The 23,121-nt window shown below is 40.7% G+C and overlaps 1 protein-coding gene across 4 annotated transcripts in view; it reads left to right on the top strand.

The window, feature by feature from the left end:
* The first annotated feature begins 4,331 nt into the window (after nucleotides 1–4,331).
* Nucleotides 4,332–23,121, top strand: part of ACTL6A (actin like 6A) — a 28,799-nt gene continuing 10,009 nt past the window's right edge. Inside the window, exons 1-8 of one of the 4 annotated variants that reach the window (XM_015131550.3) lie at nucleotides 4,332–4,418; nucleotides 13,927–14,003; nucleotides 14,170–14,344; nucleotides 18,584–18,684; nucleotides 19,601–19,698; nucleotides 21,431–21,525; nucleotides 21,829–21,935; nucleotides 22,029–22,118. In XM_015131550.3, coding sequence (XP_014987036.1) covers nucleotides 14,194–14,344; nucleotides 18,584–18,684; nucleotides 19,601–19,698; nucleotides 21,431–21,525; nucleotides 21,829–21,935; nucleotides 22,029–22,118 — 642 coding nt within the window. In that variant the 5' untranslated portion in view covers nucleotides 4,332–4,418; nucleotides 13,927–14,003; nucleotides 14,170–14,193. 4 annotated transcript variants of the gene reach the window in all.

Consider the following 23,121-nt stretch of genomic DNA (forward strand, 5'->3'; position numbering starts at 1 on the left):
CCAAATTAAAACTGGATCGGGGCCATGCCATGAACTATCAAGTGGATCTTTCCGTTTTACCATTGCAAACTGTTTTTGAGATTCAGGATGCCAAAAACGGTCGGCAGCCGATTTTCCATGACTGTCCAAATTTAAAAAATTAAGGATAAACAGGGCATGATTATGTTTCTGGGGGTACCCTTCACGGGGTACCAGCTCCCCCCTTTTAATTTTGTGATAATAGTTTTTAATGACAGATGAGCTCTTTCTACTATACCTTGTCCTTGGGGATTATAGGGAATGCCTGTGGTATGTTTAATTTGTAGGGTATTACAAAATTGTAAGAAGGTTTTGGCTATATAACCGGGGCCATTATCTGTTTTGATTTGTTTGGGTATTCCTAAAATAGAAAACCAGTGTAATAAATGAGCTATGACATGTTTGGTGGCCTCTCCTGTTTGGAGAGTTGCACTGATGAATCCACTATAGGTGTCTATGCATACATGGATATATTTTAGTTGACCGAGTTCTAAGTGGTGAGTAACGTCCATTTGCCAAATTTTGTTGGGGATGAGTCCTCGGGGGTTAACTCCTAGATGGGGAACAGGTAAATATGTTATGCAGTTGGCGCATTGTTTAACTATTTGTCGAGCTTGTTCTCTGGTAAGTTTAAACATAAGTCTTAAGGTTTGGGCGTTTAAATGATGTAAGGCATGTGCTTTTTGTGCTTGTTGCAAATTGTCTATAGTGACTGTGGCTATGGATTTTGTTGCCGTGTCAGCTGTTGCGTTACCTTGTGTTAGAGGTCCCGGTAATCCTGAATGTGCTCTAATATGCCCAAGAAAAAAGGGAGTAGTCCTTTTTCGGATAAGTTGTTGACATTGTAAAAATAGGTTAGCTGTGTCTGAAATATGTTTAATTTGAGACACGGTCTCTAAGAGGGGTATTGAATGAGCCAAGTAGGCGCTGTCTGTATAAATGTTAAGTGGCTGACAAGGAAAAGCTGATAGTGCTGCAATTATAGCTTGCAATTCGACCAGCTGAGCTGATGTATAAGTGGTCTGGAATTTAACGACTACATTATTGTAAGTGTAAGCGGCAAGTCCTGTGGAAGATCCATCAGTGAAAATTAGTAATGCGTCATTGAGAGGTTCTTTACTGGTAATATGGGGAAATACAAACGCATGAAGTTTACAAAATTGAATAAGTTTGTTAGGTGGGTAATGGTTGTCAATCGCGCCAGTATAAGAAGGGCAAGCAATTGGCCAGGCTTCCGTATTTTGTAACAGCCAATGGATGCGTGGTTGAGTGTAGGGCTGTATAATGGTAGAGGGTTCTATTCCAAAGTATTTCCTACTGTTTTCTTTTCCCAAGATAATTAGATCAGCTATGGCATCATAATAAGGCAACAAAACCTTTTTAGGGGAGGAGGGCAGGTGTACCCACATAATGGGATTGTTCTGCCAAAATAGGCCAGTAGGGGTTATTGTTGTGTTAAAAATAAGGAATATTAATGGCTGAGAATAATCAATACCGGTAACAAATCGTGTTGCAATGGCATGTTCCACCTGTTGGAGTGTTATTAATGCTTCTTTAGTAATGGACCTGGGGGATTTTGGATTAGATTCTCCTTTTAATATATCGAAAAGAGGTTTTAACTCTCCTGTGGTGAGCTTTAAATACGGTCGAAGCCAATTTATGTCTCCCAGTAATTTTTGGAAATCATTTAAAGTTTTTAAATGATCACGACGTATAACGGCCTTTTGATTAATGATTTTGGGTCCATTAATCTGGAAACCAAGATAAGTGTATGGATCTTGTAATTGTACTTTTTCTGGGGCTATTTGTAGTCTGGCTGCTGTTAACTCTTGTTTGAGTTGGGCGAAGCACTGCAAGACTTGTTCGCCAATTTCTCCTGCTATTAAAATATCATCCATATAATGTATAATATACATTTGTGTCCATGTTTTTTTGACTGGCTCTATAGCGGCAGCTACATATTTTTGACACAAGGTAGAACTATTGGCCATACCCTGAGGTAAGACTTTCCATTGATAGCGCTTCATTGGTTGTTTAAAATTTGTAGATGGAAGACTAAAGGCAAATCTTTTCTGATCAGCAGGGTGAAGGGGAATTGTAAAAAAGCAATCTTTAAGGTCAATAATGATTTTAAAATATTTTTGAGGAATCGCAACCGGTGAAGGCAATCCTGGTTGTAAGGCACCCATAAGGATCATAGTGATATTTACTGCTCTTAAATCTTGTAAGAGTCTCCATTTACCAGACTTCTTTTTAATAACAAAAATAGGTGTATTCCAAGGGGAATTACTTTCCTCAATATGTCCTGCTGCTAGTTGTTCCTGCACTAACTGTTGGGCAGCACTTAGTTTATCATTGAGTAAAGGCCACTGATCAACTCAAACGGGCTTATCTGACTTCCAAGTAATGGGGTCAGCGCACCTTTGGGGTGCAGGTATGTCAGTGGCCTGAGCTAAAAATTTCCAAACCCCTTTTTATCAAGTTGTCCTGAAACCAGTATAGACTGTGGGATACCGTTCTCTCCTTTTCCAAGACCTTTACCAGGGGTGTATCCTTGAGTTAACATTTGTGCAGTAACTATATCATTTGGACTACACATTATAATTTTCATTTGAGAGAGCAGATCTCGCCCCCAAAGGTTAACAGGTAGGTAAGGGATGACAAATGGCTTAATGAGGCCTGAATTGTTTTCTTTATCTGTCCATGTTAGGTATTTAGAACTTTGTTTAGGATTACTGCTTTGTCCACTTCCTCTCAAGTGAGTTAAAGTTTCTGTGGTAGACCAATGAGAGGGCCAATCTTCCTGTTTAATGATAGTTACATCAGCCCCTGTGTCTATTAGTCCAGTGAATGCTTTCCCGTCTAACCATAAGGTTAGAGAGGGTTTTTGATTTGTAATTGGTTGCACCCAATATATATCTGATGATCCGAAACCTTTTATATTTCTATTAGAGTATTGGATATTATTATCTGTTTTAACCAAAGGTAGCAGGAGTAATTGAGCTATTCTAACTCCTTGAGGGACAGTAATAATACTATCAATAGCTCTGGCCATAATTTTAATTTCTCCTTTATAATCATTATCGATAACTCCAGGGAGGACTTGTAAGCCTCTCATGGTGACACTACTTCTTCCTAAAAGTAGCCCAAAAGTGTTAGGTGGTAAAGGCCCATATATTCCTGTATTTAAGGCTTGCGGTCCCATTTCAGGTGTTAGTATCGTGTGGGAGGTGGAACTGAGGTCCAATCCTGCACTTCCTGGGGTTGCTCTACTAAGTTTTGAAATGGATTGCTGTTGCTGGCTGGAACAAAGCTGACTGCCCCATATGCTTGTTTCCGGGCCTGAGGCTGGCCCCTCATCCCGTTTCCCTGCCTGGGGGGTAAAGGATTTCCTTGACTGTCAGTTTTAGATTTACATTCGTTTGCCCAGTGCCTTCCTCTTTTACACCTTGGGCAAAGACCTGGAACTTTTGTTTCTGGATTTTTATTTTGGTTTTCATGGCAATCTTTTGCGAAGTGTCCCTTTTTACCGCATCTAAAACATCCCCCTTTATCTTTACCTTTGTTAGTGAGGAAGTCTCTTACTGTTTGACCGCTGAAGGCGGCAGCCATTGCTAGACCTTGTTGGTATGAGGGCCCAATATCTGAACAAAGGCGAATATATCCTGTTAAATCTGTTTTCTTTCGATAAGGTCTGATTGCCGCTTGGCAAGCGGGGTTGGCGTTTTCATAAGCTAACTGTTTAACATAATTTACACCCGTTTCTGCATTTCCAAAGATTCTACCTGCCGTGGTCATAAGTCTATGCACAAAGTCTGAAAATGGCTCATCGGGTCCTTGTTTAACCGCTGTGAGCGAGGCCCCTGGATCTCCTTTAACGGGAAGTTTTCTCCAGGCCTTTGTAGCAGCAGCCTGGATTTGTGAGAACAGTCCAGGGTCATATTGCATTTGGGCCTGAGTGTCTGCATAGTTACCTGAACCAGTTAACATATCAAAATCCCAACCATTTCCTGCCTGTTGATTTCTTTTAGCTGTATCTCTACAATTTTCAAAGAACTCTGACTTCCAAATTAAGTGGTCTCCCCCAGAAAGAACTGCCCTAAGGTATTCCAGTCTGTAGGGGTGAGCCAATTATCGGCTACAGATTCCACTATAGCAAGAGTATATGGAGCAGTAGCCCCATACTGAGAGGCAGCAGTCTTTAGCTTTTATGATGGTAAAATCAAACCCAGCATGATGTCTCCAAGCCTGTCCCTGTTCATCTATGGTTTCAGTGACCGGAAAAACGTCTTTGGGGGAGGAGTCTTCTCTGTGTCGGCTAGCAACTAACCCCCCTCTTGGGACATGTTGTCCAGGCCGCTGAAGTGGGCGCAAGGAACCCTCCATAGCGTCTGCGTTAGGTATTTTTTCATTTCCTGTTTTTAGCTTTTGGAGCCTAATTATCAATGATTGATGTAACTCTTCAAGTTTAATCTGTTCTTCTAGTTGAGCAATTTTTTGCTTTAATTCTTCTTTGGGATCTATTGCTGCCATAACAATGGGCGCAGAAGCCTCATTATGTGTCTTATTATATGGGGGTGGGTATGAAGAACAGGGAGGCAAATCAGGGTCGTGATATTTAGCCGCCTCTTCCTCTAAATTATCCCAATTTATATCCGATTGATTAGGCTTATTAACTTCCTCCTCCTTTTGAAACATCTGTAAAATTGGGTATTTTTTTGGTTTATTTTCGTGTGGTATTTCTTTATCTGTTACAGAAGGAGACTTGATTTCTTCATGATCACTTTCGAGGGAAATGAGATCTTCCTCCGTATCTTGCGGAGGCTTTGTGAGGTTAGAGCGGGAGCTAACCTTTAAAATATGCTCTGTCTGAGCGACCGCAGCCATGACTTGCGGATTGGCCTCCTTCTTATCTATTAACTCTTTAATGAGATTCCAATAAGAGAAGGCGGTCACAGGAATTTATTCTGGGCCAAAAGTATTATAATAATCTTGAAAATAATCCCCTACTCTACGCCATCTTTTAATATCAATAGTTCCTTCCTGTGGAAACCAAGGGCAAGTATCTTTTACAAAATCAAAAAATTTAAACAAATCATTACTTTTAACCTTTACTCCTCGTATCTTTAAAGCCTCTTTTAATTGTCCTACATAGATTTGATGTTGACTTAATTCTTGTCCCATTTCCGACGCGTCACTTACCTTCGATTCTGACGCGGCAGGTTCCCGCGGTGATCGGAGGAGTTTAACTTCTTTTGTCTTTGTTAACGATCGACCGGTCTTTCGCGTCCTCTTCCTCACGGAGTCCCTCGTTTCCAGGCCCCACGTTTGGGCGCCACGAGTCCCGGCCCACGGGATTGTCAAAGCAGGCCCTGGAAGAGGGGGTGGGAATTTGGGGAACAAGAGACACGAGAAATGGAGACAAGACAGTATCCTGATCAAGTCTCGTTTAATGGCGGTAATGCAATGCCTTATATACATTTGGAGGGGAAGGGGTTGGGCTAAGGCGGAAATTACCTAAAAAAGGAAGGCGTGGCCAGATAAGCCTCGGTTTCTCCGGTCGGACGTCATGTTGCGCCTGCGCAGTCAGGTAGTCTTGTCCCAGGCGCGGGAAAAAAGAATGAAAAAGAAGCAGGAAGAGCGCCATCTTTTAATGGCGGTATTAATACAGGGAAGAAGGTAAATCTAGGGAGAAGATGTGGGGTGGAAATGAATATAGCTCAGGCATTTAATCTTTAATGATTATTCACTATGGCCGGGCGTGCAGCTCCGGACACTTCACCTCCTGGGTTCAAGCGATTCTCCTGCCTCAGCCTCCCAAGTAGCTGGGACTACAGGTGTGTGCCACCACGCCCAGCTAATTTTCGTATTTTTAGTAGAGACGGGGTTTCACTGTGTTGACCAGGCTGGTCTCGAACTCCTGACCTCGTGATCTACCCGCCTCGGCCTCCCAAAGTGCTGGGATTACACGGGTGAGCCACCACACCCGGCCTGAAATTTTTTTTTTTTTTTTAAGAAATTGATTTTTTAAATCGTTTTTAAAGCGCTACCTAGGTTTAGCTGGGATAATGCATCATTTCATTCTTCTTTTACTTATTAATAACCATTTTAAAAATTACAAGATCCTATCAATTTGTCTGATTTACTGATTCCCCTATCCCAAAGTGGAGCGCAAAATTTTTATTTCTTCAACCTAAAGTTAGTTTAAAATACTTTTTCTGAAGAAAAAAAGAAAGAAATCCACATTGCCCACAGTCACTGGACAGGAATCTCAGCGTGGAGACACACGTTCAATTTCCAGAAGTCTACCTTCCCCTACCCAGGTTCCCGCAGCTCCTCAGCGCCCAGCCGCACCTCTTACGCCCCTCCCATGCTTCCCTCCAGCCTTCCTCCTTCTTCTCCCACTGCCTCCGCCCACTCTCTCGCCCACCCGGGAAGCTCCGCCCGCTTCAGCTCCGCAACCCAACTCCTTCTGTCCGGCTGTCGCTTTCCTCTTTCCCCGCCCCCATGGCTGCCTTCGATTGGCTAAACCTGCTGGGCCGCGGCGGGGATGCGGCGCAGCCGCATTCTGATTGACTAAACGTAGGCCTGGACCCTCGTGATTGGCTGATAGGAGGAGACAGCAAGTGTAGCTGAGCTCCGGGGTGTGTGGACGCCGCTTTGTTGCCTGAGGGGGGTGGCGGTGGAAGTTAAGGGAGTCAGGGGCTATCGCTTCTCGGGACTCGCAGTCGCGGCCACTGCAGTCACTTCTCCAGTTAGCCCTTAGGGTAGGGGTCGCGCCGGCAGCAGCCATGAGCGGCGGCGTGTACGGGGGAGGTGAGTGAGTGCGGCCGGAGGAGAGAGCGCGCGTTTTCGGCGTGTGGGGTTTGTAACCGCCGCTCCCAGCCCTCCCCTCCTCGGCGTTCCCTTCCGGTTTCCCCCTCTCGGGACCCCGGCCTCCCCGCCCCATCCCCGCCCCACGCTCTGCCCGCCCCCGGAGCCCACCAGGCTCGGCCAGCGCCTCGGGCGCCCTGGAGTGGCGGCTCTCTGTGGCCGGTTCCTGCCTCTGCCCCCGGAGAAGCAGGGTTTTGGGATGCACGCTCGTTTCTCTAGAGAGCCTCGGGGCTGGGCGGGAAGCTCAGTCCAGCCGGCCGCCGGGCCCCGGGTTGCGTTACCGCCCCAGGGTCGCATCTCCACGAGTGCCTCCTGGACTCGGCTGTGTCGGGGCGCATGTGCTCGCGCCTAAACTTGGAAGGTCCCGGCGGTTTGCAAGCGTGGACGGAGGGTTCCCAGAGCGTCTCACAGGTGGCAATGCGAGCCTCAAGCCGTAGAACTGACTAGGGAAGCGGCGGCCACTTAGGGTACTGCCTCCTCCCTGTCTGTGCCCCATGCGCGAGCTGCCTCACCTTTCAGTAACTCCTGCCTGTTTGTTGGCTGCGGAGTCTCCAGAGTGACTCGTGGGCGGGTCTGTTTGAGATTAATTCAGGAGCACGTGTAGTTTAAGGATGCCCAGAAAGTTTGCCGGGGGTCCTAGGCGTCTTGTTTTTTCACTTATCCTTGATTAGACTGGTGTGGCAGAAAGATTACCAGGTGCGGGGGGTTACAGACCTGAGTTGAAATATCCGCCTCACTGTTGAGCGCTTTGGTCTTAGGCAATTTACATAATTTTCCAACTTCAGGCCTCATTTGTGGAATAATTCCTAGCCAATGGGGATGGGCGTAAAGGTTAAATGAAATAATGCTACATTTGCCACTTAAAGTCTGGTCCATGGACCAGCAGTGTCAGCATCACCTGCAAGCCTCTTAGAAATGCAGAATCTCACGCGTCATTCAAAATCTACTGATTTAGAGCCTCCATTTTTGCAAGATCTGCAGGTGAATCAAAACACTGATACATATAATTAATGTTTTGGGTTGTGTTTGATGAGTTAGAGACCCAGAAAACAAATCCAGACTATTGCTATTGTTGCTGTGTCTAGTAGTGATGCTGTTTCTATAAAGGATGTCATTTTACAGGTAAGATACAACAAAAATAAGATTTTTCCTTCATGTTCCCCAAGAAAATCACATCACCCCTAAACTTGGAAGGAGAAAAACATTTAAATCCTCAAAAAAGAAAAAAAGCCTTTTTAGTAGAATAGAGGTTCAATTCTTTTTTTTTTTTTTTTTTTTTTGAGACGGAGTCTCGCTCTGTCGCCCGGGCTGGAGTGGGCTGGAGTGCAGTGGCCGGGTTTACGTCATTCTCCTGCCTCAGCCTCCCGAGTAGCTGGGACTACAGGCACCCGCCACCTCGCCTGGCTAGTTTTTCTGTATTTTTTAGTAGAGACGGGGTTTCACCGTGTTAGCCAGGATGGCCTCGATCTCCTGACCTCGTGATCCGCCCGTCTCGGCCTCCCAAAGTGCTGAGATTACAGGCTTGAGCCCCCGCGCCCGGCCGAGGTTCAATTCTTGAGGATTTTTATACACTAGAAATTGCATCCTAGGTTTTAAACATCCAGAACTCTGTGGTTCTTTCTACTAAGCCTCCTGCCTCCCATTGCCACTCTCCTACTTAGGGTTCATGGGGCTTGATTTTTAATGAAGCAGGGTACAGGAATTAGATGTATCTCCCATCCTGAAAAAGGAACAGATGTAAAATTCTAAGAATTTAGAGTCTTAAATTAAACTTCCACCATATCCAGTTTACTAATTAGGGCAGGAAAATGAGCTGATATGTTGGATTTTTTTCTATTTCACAAAAATGTTTTTTGAGCACTATGTGGCAGGTATAGGCTGTTGTCATCAAGAAGTTCAGTCTTGTAGATGAATCCGTTAGGTAAATAGACACCATATTTCACCGATTCTTAATTGTACATTTTTCCCACATTTAAACAGCTGAAGTTGGAATATGTCTTTTGTTTGTTTGTTTGTTTTTAATAGAGACGGGTCTTGAACTCCTGAGCTCAGGCAGTCCTCCCGCCTCAGCCTCCCAAAGTGCTAGGATTACAGGTTTGAGCCACTGCCCCCAGCCGGAATATGTCTCAGTAGTGCTGGCCTGGCAGAGTTTTAATTGCCATATTATTTTCTTAGTGATGCCGGAAATAGTGGTGCATCATGTAGTTGATAGCATCTTATATTGATCAGAAATGGTAACTGTAATTCAATGAGAGCTGTTCATTGATAACAATATGTAGAAGGGGCCAGGTGCGGTGGCTCACACCTGTAATCCCAACAACTTGGGAGGCTGAGGCGGGCGGATCACTTGAGGCCAGGAGTTCAAGATCAACCTGGCCAACATGACAAAACCCTGTCTCTACTAAAAATACAAAAATTAGCCAGGCATGGTGGCACATGCCTGGAGTCCCAGCTACTGGGGAGGCTGAGGCACAAGAATCACTTGAACCCGGAACTGCACTCCAGCCTGGGTGACAGAGCAGGACTGTATCCTAAAAAAACAAAAACAAACATATATATTTATATATGTTATATATAATTTATATATATAATTATATATATAATTTTTATGTTATATATGTTATATATATTTATATGTTATATATTTATATATGTTATATATATTTACATATGTTATATATATATAGTGCAAAGGTAGTTCAGAGAATAAAGTTATTGATTCCATGTGGTGGAGTCAAGGGACTTTACAATAGAGGTAATGGGGATGATGGAGGAGGAGTGGAAAGGGACAACATATGCAAAGGTTAGCTGAGAGTATGTGGTGTGTTCAGGAGATGACATATTACCCAGTAAGTCAGTGTATGAGGCAGGAAGTGAGACTGCTACCAGATATTGCTACGCCTTGAATTTCAACTGGCTAGAGTGATTTAAATTTTATCAAATTCAATGATGAGAAACCACGGAATGATTCACCCCCTTATTTTTGTTGAAGGATTTATGTACCAAAATAATGACAGTTACAATATTGAAAGATCACAGTGCAGCAGTTGGAAGGGTAGATTTAAGAGGCAAAGAGGTGGAGGCACGGTATCTGTAGGGAATTGTAGTTTCCCTGTTGAGATAAGAGCTTGATTGAAGGCAGGGGCAATGGTATTTAAAAGGAGGGGATTTGAGAAATACTTAGCAGAAATATTTGGCAGAACTTGAAAGATGGAGGTGTTCACAACAACTCTCAGCTTTTTGCCAATGTGGACTGTGGTCAGCAATGTGTTAGGCAATGCTGAGATGAGCAGTGCTTCAGATGTGTTGAATTTGAGATACCCATGAGACATCAGATACAATTATGTTGTTGTACAGTAAAAAGTTCAGGATATGGATCTAGACATTGGTTAGAGCTGAGACAGAGAGAGAGAGAGAGAGAGAGAGAGAGAGTTTTGAGATTGGAATTACCAGTATTTAGGTAGAAGTTGAAGCTATAGGAGTACAGTATATTATCCAGGAAAGGGTAAATTAGGGAAAGGGCTCCTAACATGGGGTTTGTGGCCTTCCCAAAGTTTCCATGGTAGAACTATGTTTTATTATAATTGGTTTCTTTTATAAACATTTAAAAACATTCTAAGAAGGGATTCATAATTTCCTAAACTGTGTGTATTAGTTTGTAGGTTGCCATAATAAAGTACCACAGTCTGTGTGGCTTAAACAACAGAAATTAGTTTTCTCACAGTTGTGGAGGCTAGAGGTAGATCTTAGTGTCAGCAGAGTTGGTTTCTTCTGAGGTCTCTCTCTGTGCGTAGATGGCTATCTCCTCCCTCTGTCTTCACATGGCCTTCCCTCTGTACAAGTCCAAGTCTGAATTTTCTGTGGTTTTTGTTGTTGTTGTTGTTGTTGTTTGTTTTTTGAGATGGAGACTTGCTCTGTCACCCAGGCTGGAGTGCAGTGGCACAATTTCAGCTCATTGCAGCCTCCGCCTCCTGGGTTCAAGCAATTCTCCTGCCTCAGCCTCCCGAGTAGCTGGGACTACAGGTGCACACCGCCATGCCCGGCTAATTTTTTGTATTTTGGGTAGAGTTGGGGTTTCACCATGTTGGCTAGGATGGTCTTGATCTCCTGTTCCGCCCGCCTGCCTCCCAAAGTGCTGGGATTACAGGTGTGAGCCACCACACCCGGCCCGAATTTTCTCTTAAAAACATCAGTTATACTGGATTAGGACCCAATCTAATGATTTCATTTTAACTTAATTACTTCTTCAGAGATTCTGGTTTCACTGGGCATGGTAGCTGACATCTATAATCCCAGCACTTTGGGAGGCCAAGGTGAGTGGATCACCTGAGGTGTGGAGTTTGAGGCCAGCCTGGCCAACATGGTGAAACCCAGTGTCGACTAAAAATATAAAACCTAGCCAGGCTTGGTGGCCAGCAGATGTAATCCCAGCTACTCAGGAGGCTGAGGCAGAAGAATCTCTTGAACCCAGGAGGCGGAGGTTGCAGTCAGCTGAGATTGTGCCATTGCACTCCAGCCTGGGTGGCAGGAACGAAACTCTCTCTCAAAACATAAAAAAAAAAAAAAAAAAAAAAAAGTACAGAATAAAGACTCTGGTTTCAAGTACATCACATTCTGAGGTACTAGGTGTTAGGATTTTGACATAGGAATTTTAGAGACACAATTCAGTCCACAACACTGTCACAAGGGTCCATAACACAGAACAGGTTAAGGGTTCCTAGTGCAGGGCAAAAGATAAATCCTTGAGGAACAGAAGTTGAAATTTTTGGTTAACTATACAATTAATTCATTTAATTAGGATAATCTCTTTACCCAGCATTCTGGTTAATAAAAGTATTAAATGTTATCAACTCCTGTTCATTGCTATACTTACCATTTGTACTCAAGTTTAGGTGCTGTGGTGAAAACAAATACAGTGTTCTCCTTTTAAGGATCCCCTAGTTTCTGACAAAATAATTTGGACCAGAGAATTTTATAGGGTTGTGTTAATTATCTTGAGAAATGTAACAAATACATAAACTTTCTTTTATATTAGAAATTTAAATGTGTCTTTGTTTTATTTGAGTAAAAACGAAAGGCTGGGTGTGGTGGCTCACACCTATAATCCCAGCACTTTGAGAGGCCAAAGCAGGTGGATCACGAGGTCAGGAGTTTGAGACCAGCCTGGCCAATATGATGAAACCCCATCTCTACTAAAAATACAAAGATTAGCTGGGCGTGGTGGTGCACATCTGTAGTCCCAGCTGCTCGGGAGGCTGAGGCAGGAGAATCAGTTGAACCCGGGAGTTGGGGGTTGCAGTGAGCCGAGATCACACCACTGCACTCCAGTCTGGGTGACACATCAAGACTGCGAGTCCAAAAAAAAAAATCATTCTGCAAAGATACTATCTCTTAACTGATATTTGCAAAGTAATGGGTTTACTTTTAAAATTTTTAAGAAGTTTTTGAAATATTTTAAGCATACTAAAAATATATAAACATAAAAAATATATAAATATATGTTTGTATGTGATATTATGGTAATATTACTATAAGTTTGTATGTAATACAATACTATATTCACCAGTGAGATTAAATAGATGTCATATTTTGCCATATTAATACCTCAGATATTTTAAGAATAAAAATGTTAATTGATACAGATTTCCTCTCACTTCTTCAGTTCAGGTAACCACTGAACTGAAGTTGGTATGTAACATTCCCAGACCCCATGCGTATTTTCTTTTCTTTCTTTTTTTTTTTTTTTTTTTTGAGGGGGGTGTGTGTGTGTATACATATATAGTTTTTTGGTAACTAGCTTTTAAAACTAAGCGTTCTTTTAGATTTATTGATGCTGACATATGTAGATCTAGAGTGTTCATTTGAACTGCTGTACAGGATTCCATTGTATGAATATACTATTGCCTATCTATTTCACTACTGAGAGACCGTTAGATTATTTCTGCCTTTTCCTATGGCAAGCAGTGTGTCAATTATAATAGCAGCTTACATTTAGTGTGTGAGTTTTCTAAGACTTCATATACATGAAAGTATTTAATACGTTTAATCATTAGCGCATCCGGTGAGGTAAGAGCTATTATGTATATTTTACATGTTAGGAAACTGAAGCAGAGAGGTTAATAAATTGCTCAGTTCTTGTAGCTGTTGAACATTCTTGTACATGTCTCCTTGCAACCTGTATGAGAGAGTGTCTCCAGAATAAATAAGTGTAATTCTATGTATGCACAATTTCAACTTTAGTAGATGTAACTAAATTTCCCATAGTGGTTGTCCCACTTTGGATAATAAATTATAGAATCACCCTAGTTGATGGTGGAGGGAGGTTACTGGTATATTTATTAGCCTGATTCATTCACCTCAGGGTAATCTATGGCTAACTGCATCCCCTCTACTAAAAGTCACAGCTCCTATCAGGTAGCCCTCCCCATACAACTTTCTCTCCAGATTCTCATAACAGTAATTTCTTCTTGTTTCTTCAGTTTGAAGAATGGCAGTGGATCCATTATTATTAGTTATCATTATAGTACTGGGGTACTGTACTGTTCCTTCTGGTTGTCCGTATTTCACCTATATCTTTGCAAATAATTCCCTTTAATAAGTAAACTCAAATTACCCAGTTTTAGTGTACCATTTCTTAACTGATTGAACCTCTACTGAAATACGGTATATGACTTGTTATATTTTAATTAAATGATTCTTTAAGGTGTATTTGAAACTAGGTTCAAGTGAATAATAATATGAATATAATTGAGTTGAGTGCAGTGGCTCATGCCTGCAGCACTTGGGGATGCTGAGGCAGAGAATTGCTTGAGCCCTGGAGTTTGAGTCCAGCCTGGGCAACATAGTGAGACCTTATCTCTACAAAAAATTTTTTAAAATTTGCTGGGCATGCTGGCATGCATTTGTAGCCCCAGCTACTTGGAAGATGAGGCAGGAGGATTGCTTGAGCCTAGGAGATTGAGGCTGCAGTGAGCTGTGATTTTCATGTGATACTTCTGCAAGCTGTTAATGCTAATTATCTTTTAATCTTTTCAGATGAAGTTGGAGCCCTTGTTTTTGACATTGGATCCTATACTGTGAGAGCTGGTTATGCTGGTGAGGACTGCCCCAAGGTAAGTGTAAAGTTAGAGTTAATTGGATATGTAGAGCTATTCATGTAAATTAAAGTCATGCAGAAATTCTAATTTAAAACAAAATATAATAAATTACATTAGTTGGGGGAAAAATGCCTCCTTGATAAAAGGTGAAACTTGTGTATCATATTTCTGACTCTTACAGGTGGATTTTCCTACAGCTATTGGTATGGTGGTAGAAAGAGATGACGGAAGCACATTAATGGAAATAGATGGCGATAAAGGCAAACAAGGCGGTCCCACCTACTACATAGATACTAATGCTCTGCGTGTTCCAAGGGAGAATATGGAGGCCATTTCACCTCTAAAAAATGGGATGGGTAAGATGTTTTCCCCATGGAATTGATTATAGAGTATACATGTTACAGTTTACATACAAAGTAGTAGCTTCCTATAAGTTGAACATCAGCCATGGTTTTTTTTTGTTTTTTGTTTTGTTTTTATTCCACAAACTGATTTCAGACACTGAGAATATAAAGATACATAAGAAATGTTCCTTTTCCTTAAAAGCTTAGTTAGGAGAAATAGATGTATGTATATATACAAATAATGGTACACTGTGATAAGTGCTACAATATAGGTATATGCAATGAGCAATGGGATTAGAGAGGAGAGGTATTTTACTCTAGTGTTGGGAGTCAGTGATGGTTTTCACAAAGGAGGTAACTTGTGATGAATCTTGATCAATGAATAAGAATTAGTCTGGCTGAAAATTGACAAATGGGATCTAATTAAACTAAAGAGCTTCTGCACAACAAAAGAAACTACCATCAGAGTGAACAGGCAACCTACAGAATGGGAGAAAATTTTTGCAATCTACCCATCTGACAAAGGGCTAATATCCAGAACCTACAAAGAACTCAAACAAATTTACAAGAAAAAAACAAACAACCCCATCGAAAAGTGGGCAAAGGATATGAACAGACAGTTCTCAAAAGAAGACATTCATACAGCCAACAGACACATGAAAAAATGCTCATCACCACTGGCCATCAGAGAAATGCAAATCAAAACCACAATGAGATACCATCTCACACCAGTTAGAATGGCAATCATTAAAAAGTCAGGAAACAACAGGTGCTGGAGAGGATGTGGAGAAATAGGAACACTTTTACACTATTGGTGGGATTGTAAACTAGTTCAACCATTATGGAAAACAGTATGGCAATTCCTCAAGGATCTAGAACTAGAAGTACCATATGACCCAGCCATCCCATTACTGGGTATATACCCAAAGGATTATAAGTCATGCTGCTATAAAGACACATGCACATGTATGTTTATTGTGGCATTATTCACAATAGCAAAGACTTGGAATCAACCCAAATGTCCATCAGTGACAGACTGGATTAAGAAAATGTGGCACATATACACCATGGAATACTATGCAGCCATAAAAAAGGATGAGTTTGTGTCCTTTGTAGGGACATGGATGCAGCTGGAAACCATCATTCTCAGCAAACTATCGCAAGAACAGAAAACCAAACACCGCATGTTCTCACTCATAGGTGGGAACTGAACAATGAGAACACTTGGACTCGGGAAGGGGAACATCACACACCGGGGCCTATCACGGGGAGAGGGGAGGGGGGAGGGATTGCATTGGGAGTTATACCTGATGTAAATGATGAGTTGATGGGTGCTGATGAGTTGATGGGTGCAGCACGCCAACATGGCACAAGTATACATATGTAACAAACGTGCACGTTATCCACATGTACCCTAGAACTTAAAGTATAATTAAAAAAAAAAAAAAAGAGTCTGGCTGACAAAGCTGGGTAAAGCAGAGGGACCAGCATGTGTGAAGGGATGGAATTGTGAAAGAAGCTTATGTGCTTAAAAATGTAATAGAATTAAGTATGGTTGCAGCATTGGGCTCATTAGGGTCAGTAGCAGGAAAGGTAGGCAGGGAGCAGTCATAAAAGGGCTTGTAAACCATCCCAGGGTTGTATTAAGCTAGTTACTGAAGGATAACCCCAAAGGAATTTAAACAGATGTGATATGCTCGTATTTGCCAGCTGGAAAGATGAATAGTAATATGTAGTCTAGATTGGAAGGAGACACTAGAGATGGAGCTCAATAAGGGAGGTAAGAGTCCAGATGAGAAATGAAAAAGGTTTAAACTCTTATATAATGCTGGTAGAGATCCTGAAGGGACTTTCAGGGTAACCAGGAAACAAATGGTACTAAACGATCGAGGGAGTGAAAGCAAGAGAGAAGTTGAGAAAGTTTCCTAGATTTTTGGTTGGAGTAACTCTGAACAGAGAGTACCATGCATTGAGATAGGAATAGAAAGGGAAGAAGCAAGTTTTATGGTTTTAAAAGGCATGGTTGGCCATGCGCGGTGGCTTGCGTCTGTATAATCCCAGCACTTTGGGAGGCTGAGACTGCGGGTGGATTGCTTGAGTCTAGGAGTTCGAGACCAGCCTGGGCAACATGGTGAAACCCCATCTCTACTAAAAATACAAAAATTTGCCAGGTGTGGCGATACATACCACCTGTAATCCCAGCTACTCAGGAGGCTAAGGCATGAGAATCACTTGAACCCAGGATGCAGAGGTTGCAACTGAGATCCCATGACTGCACTTCAACCTGGGTGACAGACCGAAATTCTGTCTCAAAAAAAAGAAAGAAAAAGAAAAAAGCGAGGTTATCAGGGATACTCCAAATCACTCTCAGGTTCAGTTACTCACCAGCAAGACTCCCTCACAGGACTCAGCATATGGTTGTATTCACAGCTAAGATTTATTGTACTGAAGATTCGGATTCAAAACAAAATCGACAAAGGGAAAAGGGACAGGGGATGATGAAGTCCAGATGCAAGCTTCGGAGAGTTTTCTCACAGTGGAGTCACACAGGATGTGCTTAATCCCTCCATCAACAAGTTACAACCTGTGTTATCTTCCAGGAGAACTCTGAAACTCAGTACCCAAGGATTTTACAGAGGGCTGGTTATGTAGGTACCATGTACCTGGCATGTAACAAAATTTTAGATTATCAGAAGGAAAGCAAGTGTTCAGAACCAACCACATTGTACAAACAGTGTAGGTATAGCGAGCTACTCTTACCATTTAGGGACAAGTTTTATATGAACATAGGGAACTGTTTGCCAATCGTGTTTCCAGACACCAGCTAAGAGTGAGCTTTACAAGCAGGCCTTTCTCAGGCTTGCAGTGTTAACTCTTTCATGTATAGTAAGTAAATGGGTTCACTAAGTTAAAAGTGCTTAGAACATCCAGGTGACAATTCTGTAAACAGGGGAATAAAAGATTATAAGAAAGATTTTAAGACATGGAATTGCTTTTTATTACTCTGAAAAAATTTGGAATATGGGAAGAGGATTGAAGATGGAGTTCTTAGCAAAAAACTTGTATATTTTAACCAATAGAGAATAAAAGGTACCCTTAAAGGAGAATGAAAGGGAACAATTAGGGATGTAGGAAAAAATTCAGGGGAAGAATAAGAAAAGAAAAAGTTTCTGGAAGCATAAAATTCCATTTATTCTCAGTGTTTTCCGCTGTGACATTGAAAGCTTTACACTAAGAAAGAAGTTAAAAAAATCCAGGTGGGCCTGTGGAAATATATAATTAATGACATTTTTTCTTTGGGCTGCAGTAGAAAAGTTTGTAAACTCTTGTGAAGGCAATACTGTTATAATTTAGAGAAGTCAGATGAGATTAAAAATGTTAAGTGTCCATGAATTTGCCTAGTAGAAGGTCATTCGCGACTGGGGGCGGTGGCTCACACCTGTAATCCCAGCACTTTGGAGGCCGAGGTGGGTAGATCACCTGAGGTCAGGAGATAGAGACCAGCCTAGTCAACATGGTGAAACCCTGTCTCTACTAAAAATGCAAAAATTAGTTGGGCATGGTGGCGGGCACCTGTAATCCCAGCTACTTGGGAGCCTGAGACAGGAGAATTGCTTGACCCCAGAAAGCAGAGGTTGCAGTGAACCGAGATTGCGCCATTGTACTCCAGTCTGGGCGAGAGAGTGAGACTCCATCTCAAAAAAAAGAAGGTCATTAATGACTTATGTCAGTAGTTTTAATGGAATGTTTAGGTGGAAGCCAAATTGAAGACAGATGTTCTTCTTTGAATTTTTAACATGTCTTTTAGTCTTTTTCCAAATAGATTGTAAGCTTTTTTGAGTGTTGGGTCTAGACCATACAAATCTTTGTTGTTTTTTTTTTTTTAAACCCAGCAGTAGTATCATTTAGAAGGCCATATAATTCTTCTGTACTTCCTGTTATTCTGATCACATTCTGGGCCTCTAATAAGTATTTATTGAATTGAATAACATTTACTTGGTATTTTAGGTCTGTTAGATTAATTACATTTGGGATAGGTCTGGGGGCTGGAGGGACCAAAAAGAAGTTCTATATATCTAGAAGACAAAGGTAATCTTTATATAAAGTACTGTGGTATGAAGTTGATCTGTAAAATCAGTAGGTTCTGTATAATACGGTATTAATTGTTAAGTCACAGAAACAATTTCTCAAAATATGTTGTATTCATCTTCAACTATGCATTGTTTCCAAGTTACTAATCTTATATTCTAGTTGAAGACTGGGATAGTTTCCAGGCTATTTTGGATCATACCTACAAAATGCATGTCAAATCAGAAGCCAGCCTCCATCCTGTTCTCATGTCAGAGGCACCGGTGAGATAAAGATTTTCTTTTTCATGTTTCTGTAGTTGTTTTTTTTTTTTTTTCTTTTTTCCTTTAGTTTTCTACTCATTTGATGAATATTTTTCTATAAAGAGGCATAGAAATTCAGAAATTCATATTTTGAATTTGAAAATTAGGGAAAAAGATTAATTTTTTAATACTATTGTAACTTTCATTTTACTATTCTGATAAAATATGCAGAGAACAACAAAACACACTAATGAATTCTTGTGGTTATTTATGTATTTCTAGGGATTTAACATTTTATTTCCTAGGACTGCTTCCCATTTTGAATTACGAATCATTTCTTGTGCCCCAAGGGCAGCGTATATCTACTTTATTCAAGTTTCCAAGAGAGAATTGAGATGTTGAACAAGGGCTGGAAATTTCTGGACCAAAGTCTCTTGTGAAATACATTTGGTACATAGACAGAAACGACCCAGAAAGCAAGCATAATGGTCATAAATTATCAGTATCTTATTGTTGCTAACTTATAGTTTCTTTTATGAATACCATCTATAAGTGGGAGAATTTGGTGGTCTAAAATTCATACTTAGGATTTGGATTGACCATATTTACTCTTTAGATTTAATAATATGTTTATAAGAATACTGATTTCCTCATATGTGGAAAAGTCTCTAATTTCTAGAATTTATAGAAGCAATTTTATTATTAAAGAATTTTAATTCTTATCTGATTGATTTGTTAAATTTAATCTACATCTAAAGAAATATAGAGGTTTTGTTTTTATTTTTGTGAGATATTATTATGAAAGATTATTTCCCATGGTATTTTTTGCTGTTCTTATTGTTTTATTTCTTTGTTAATATAGTGCTAGATTTTATCTGGAGATAAATCAACTTTTTAATTCTTAATAACTTGCATTTCTTTTTCCCCTCTTCTCAAGTGGAATACTAGAGCAAAGAGAGAGAAACTGACAGAGTTAATGTTTGAACACTACAACATCCCTGCATTCTTCCTTTGCAAAACTGCAGTTTTGACGGCGTATCCTTGAAAGAGTAATACCTTTCCTCTTGAAGTGTATACCATACTACTGAATGTGATAACTCTGGCAGAAGACATAAGCCAATTATTGCTTGTTCAGAAGTTGTTTTTTTCTCTTTTCTCTTGCTTTTTAGCTATTCATCTTTTGGTGTTTCTCATTAGAACTGATGATACACTAGAAAGTATGAGGGAAATAAAGTAACACTCAAATTCTGAGTGTTAAGACGTTTTTGTTTTTAGGAAGGTGCATGTGGATAGAAGGCAATATTTTAACCAGTTGGCTTAGACGAAATGAAAGATTGCCATTTTCTCCCTCCCTTCCAATATCACAGAAAACTGGAAATTGGCTGTAAATTCATTCCCCTTCAAATTTAGTCAGTCATCAAGTCCCACCTATTCTTTCCTGCTATTTGTTTCTCTCTTTCCCACTGCCACAGCATTAGGTGGAAGCTATTTCCAGGATTACTGAAGCACATCCTCTTGTCTGCCCATTCTTTACACTGTTGATCTAATAATCTTTCTATTTTTATTTATTTATTTATTTGGTAGAGATGGAGTTTCACCATGTTGCCCAGGCTGCTCTCTAACTCCTGGACTCAAGCGATCTGCTTGCCTCGGTCTCCCAAAGTGCTGAGATTACAGGCATGAGCCACCATGCCCAGCCTCTAATAATCTTTCTAAAGTGCTAGTCTGCTTTAAGCTAGAATCATCTTCTACATTTCTTCCTTTTACTTTCAGACCGTACTGAGGTGCTTGCAGTTCTCTGACCTCGCTGTGTTCTCTTGCCTCCTGGTCTTCCCACATGCTCCTACTCTTGCCCATATTCCCTTCCCCATAATTAACAATTGGATATCCCAGGAATAGGCTTCTCTTTTACACCACCACCTTCCCTGGGACATCGTGAGCTTTTCTTTTTACAGCTTTATTGATCATCTACTTCACTAAACAGGATAACCTTCAGGGAAAAGGCAGTTTTGGTGCACCATTGTGTGTCTACTGTGTTAAAGGAATTTTAGTGCCAGGTGAGCAGCCTCCCTCTTTCCTCCCTCCCTCCTTATTAAGCACCAGACTTAGTAGACACCTAATAGATGCTCAGTAAATATTTGATGAATGAGTGAATGCCCCTACTCCTAAACTTCAGTTTAGTATATTCAGGTAGTATAGGCCTTCTGCAGCACAGAATGTGGAAAATGGGATCTGCCAATATTCACCAGCTGTGGAATTCACCTGGCATAGTTTTCCTGCCCATTGAGTTAGAGGAGATAGGAACTGCCATATGGCTTTGCCAAACTGCTGAAACAGGTCCTCTTCAATGCTATGTGAGAATGGTTATAGTCCCTAGCTCAGTTGTCACAACCTCCCACTGTTCTTACCAAGTTTCTGTACATTTTGTTAAATAAATGCATCTCAGTTTGTTGTAAGCGCTTTGATCAGTCTCCAGAGACTTTCAATGATTATGTTAATTTTGACCAGCTTAATAGTAGCTGTTTCTAGGATAAAGGTTTCCCTGAGTTCCTGATACCTCCATTCTAGAATTCCTGCCTCTTGCTATTTGTTCTTAAGCCATAAATATTATTTTATACCAATTTTTATCCCTAGATTCACTGTAATACATTTTTAACTATGAGATAGATGTTTAAGAAATAGTTTCTGAAATATAAGAGCCTGCCCTTTACAATAAACATTATTTTAGCGGCCTTGATACTTTCTTTTCCTTAATGTTTTAAACTAGATTTGCTAATGGTCGTTCTACTGGGCTGATTTTGGACAGTGGAGCCACTCATACCACTGCAATTCCAGTCCACGATGGCTATGTCCTTCAACAAGGTAAATGTATTTAACCAGGATACACTGAGATGATTTTAGGTGTTATGAGGACGCACATAATGAAATAAAATGATGAGTAGCACTTTTAAAGCATATCAGTTTCTGAATAAGATCATTTTTAAGTATGTTAAAAATCTTTAGTATATAATGTGTATTTAAAACTGATGCATTGCTTTATTTATGTGTTGAAGGATAGTTCATTTACCTGAAAAAGTTATTCATATAAATACACCCGTAGGGGAAATTCGTTCTAGGAAGTTTGGACTTAACTGCTCTCTTAGCCTTGTCTCATCTGTTTCATAGGCATTGTGAAATCCCCTCTTGCTGGAGACTTTATTACTATGCAATGCAGAGAACTCTTCCAAGAAATGAATATTGAATTGGTTCCTCCATATATGATTGCATCAAAAGTAAGTATTGAATTTTCTTTCTAGAACTTACCTCTAGCTCCCCCACCCCTATGAAATGAACTCCATTAACATAGCATCTCTTGGTACTCTCAGGAAGCTGTTCGTGAAGGATCTCCAGCAAACTGGAAAAGAAAAGAGAAGTTGCCTCAGGTTACAAGGTCTTGGCACAATTATATGTGTAATGTAAGTAACCCTCATTCTCTTTACAAAAATGTTATAGGCTTTTTGCGTGAGTGTTAAAAAAAAAGTTATATATAGGCTGTAAATCCTTGAGTAAAATATGAGCACTTTATATTTTCAAGCTCTTTTTTTTAAATTACTAAATATATTTTGAAGATTAAATAGAGCATGATCTCAGGATTACACTCTATATTTTTAATGATACTTTACTAACAAAAGAGCTTTGCTGTGAGAGGCATGCTTTTCATATTTGCCAAACAAATGTCTCTGCAAATCACTACATATTCACTTGGATTACTATGGTGAGACCTGGAAGGAATTTTTGTTTTATGCTATTCTGAACATTTTTGACTGAGAAAATGGTTTTAGGTTTTGGAGAGGCCTACTAGTATGTCTCAGTTATGTTCTGTTTCCCAGCATCAGTCAGCCATATCAAAAATGTGTTTTTGTTCAGAACAAGGAACCCATGAGAGATTCTCTACTAAAAACCCATCTCTGAACATATGGCTTACTGATGGGGAAGAGGTTAGTAAAACAACCTGACACCACAGATACACCTTAATTTCTTTTTGTTTTGTTTAAAAAAACTGTTATTTTAGGTTCAGGGGTACATGTGCAGGTTTGTGATATAGGTAAACTCGTATCACGGAAGTTTGTCATACAGATTATTGTCCCCCAGGTACTAAGCCTAGTACCCAATAGTTATTTTTTCTGCTCCATTCCCTCGTCCCTCAGGGAGGCCCCACTGTCTGTTGTTCCCTTCTTTGTGTCCATGTGTTCTCATCATCTAGCTCCCACTTGTGAGAACGTGCTGTGTTTGGTTTTCTGCTCCTGCATTAGTTTGCTAAGGATAATGGCCTCTAGCTCCATCCCTGTTCCTTCAAAAGACATGATCTCATTCTTTGTTTCTTTTTTTTTTCACTGTGGTCTGTATATACCACATTTTCTTAATCCAGTCTTCCACTGATGGGCATTTAAGTTGATTCCATGTCTCTGCTATTGTGAA

Source organism: Macaca mulatta, chromosome 2, assembly GCF_049350105.2.
Source record: "Macaca mulatta isolate MMU2019108-1 chromosome 2, T2T-MMU8v2.0, whole genome shotgun sequence".
Taxonomy (NCBI): Eukaryota; Metazoa; Chordata; class Mammalia; order Primates; family Cercopithecidae; genus Macaca; species Macaca mulatta.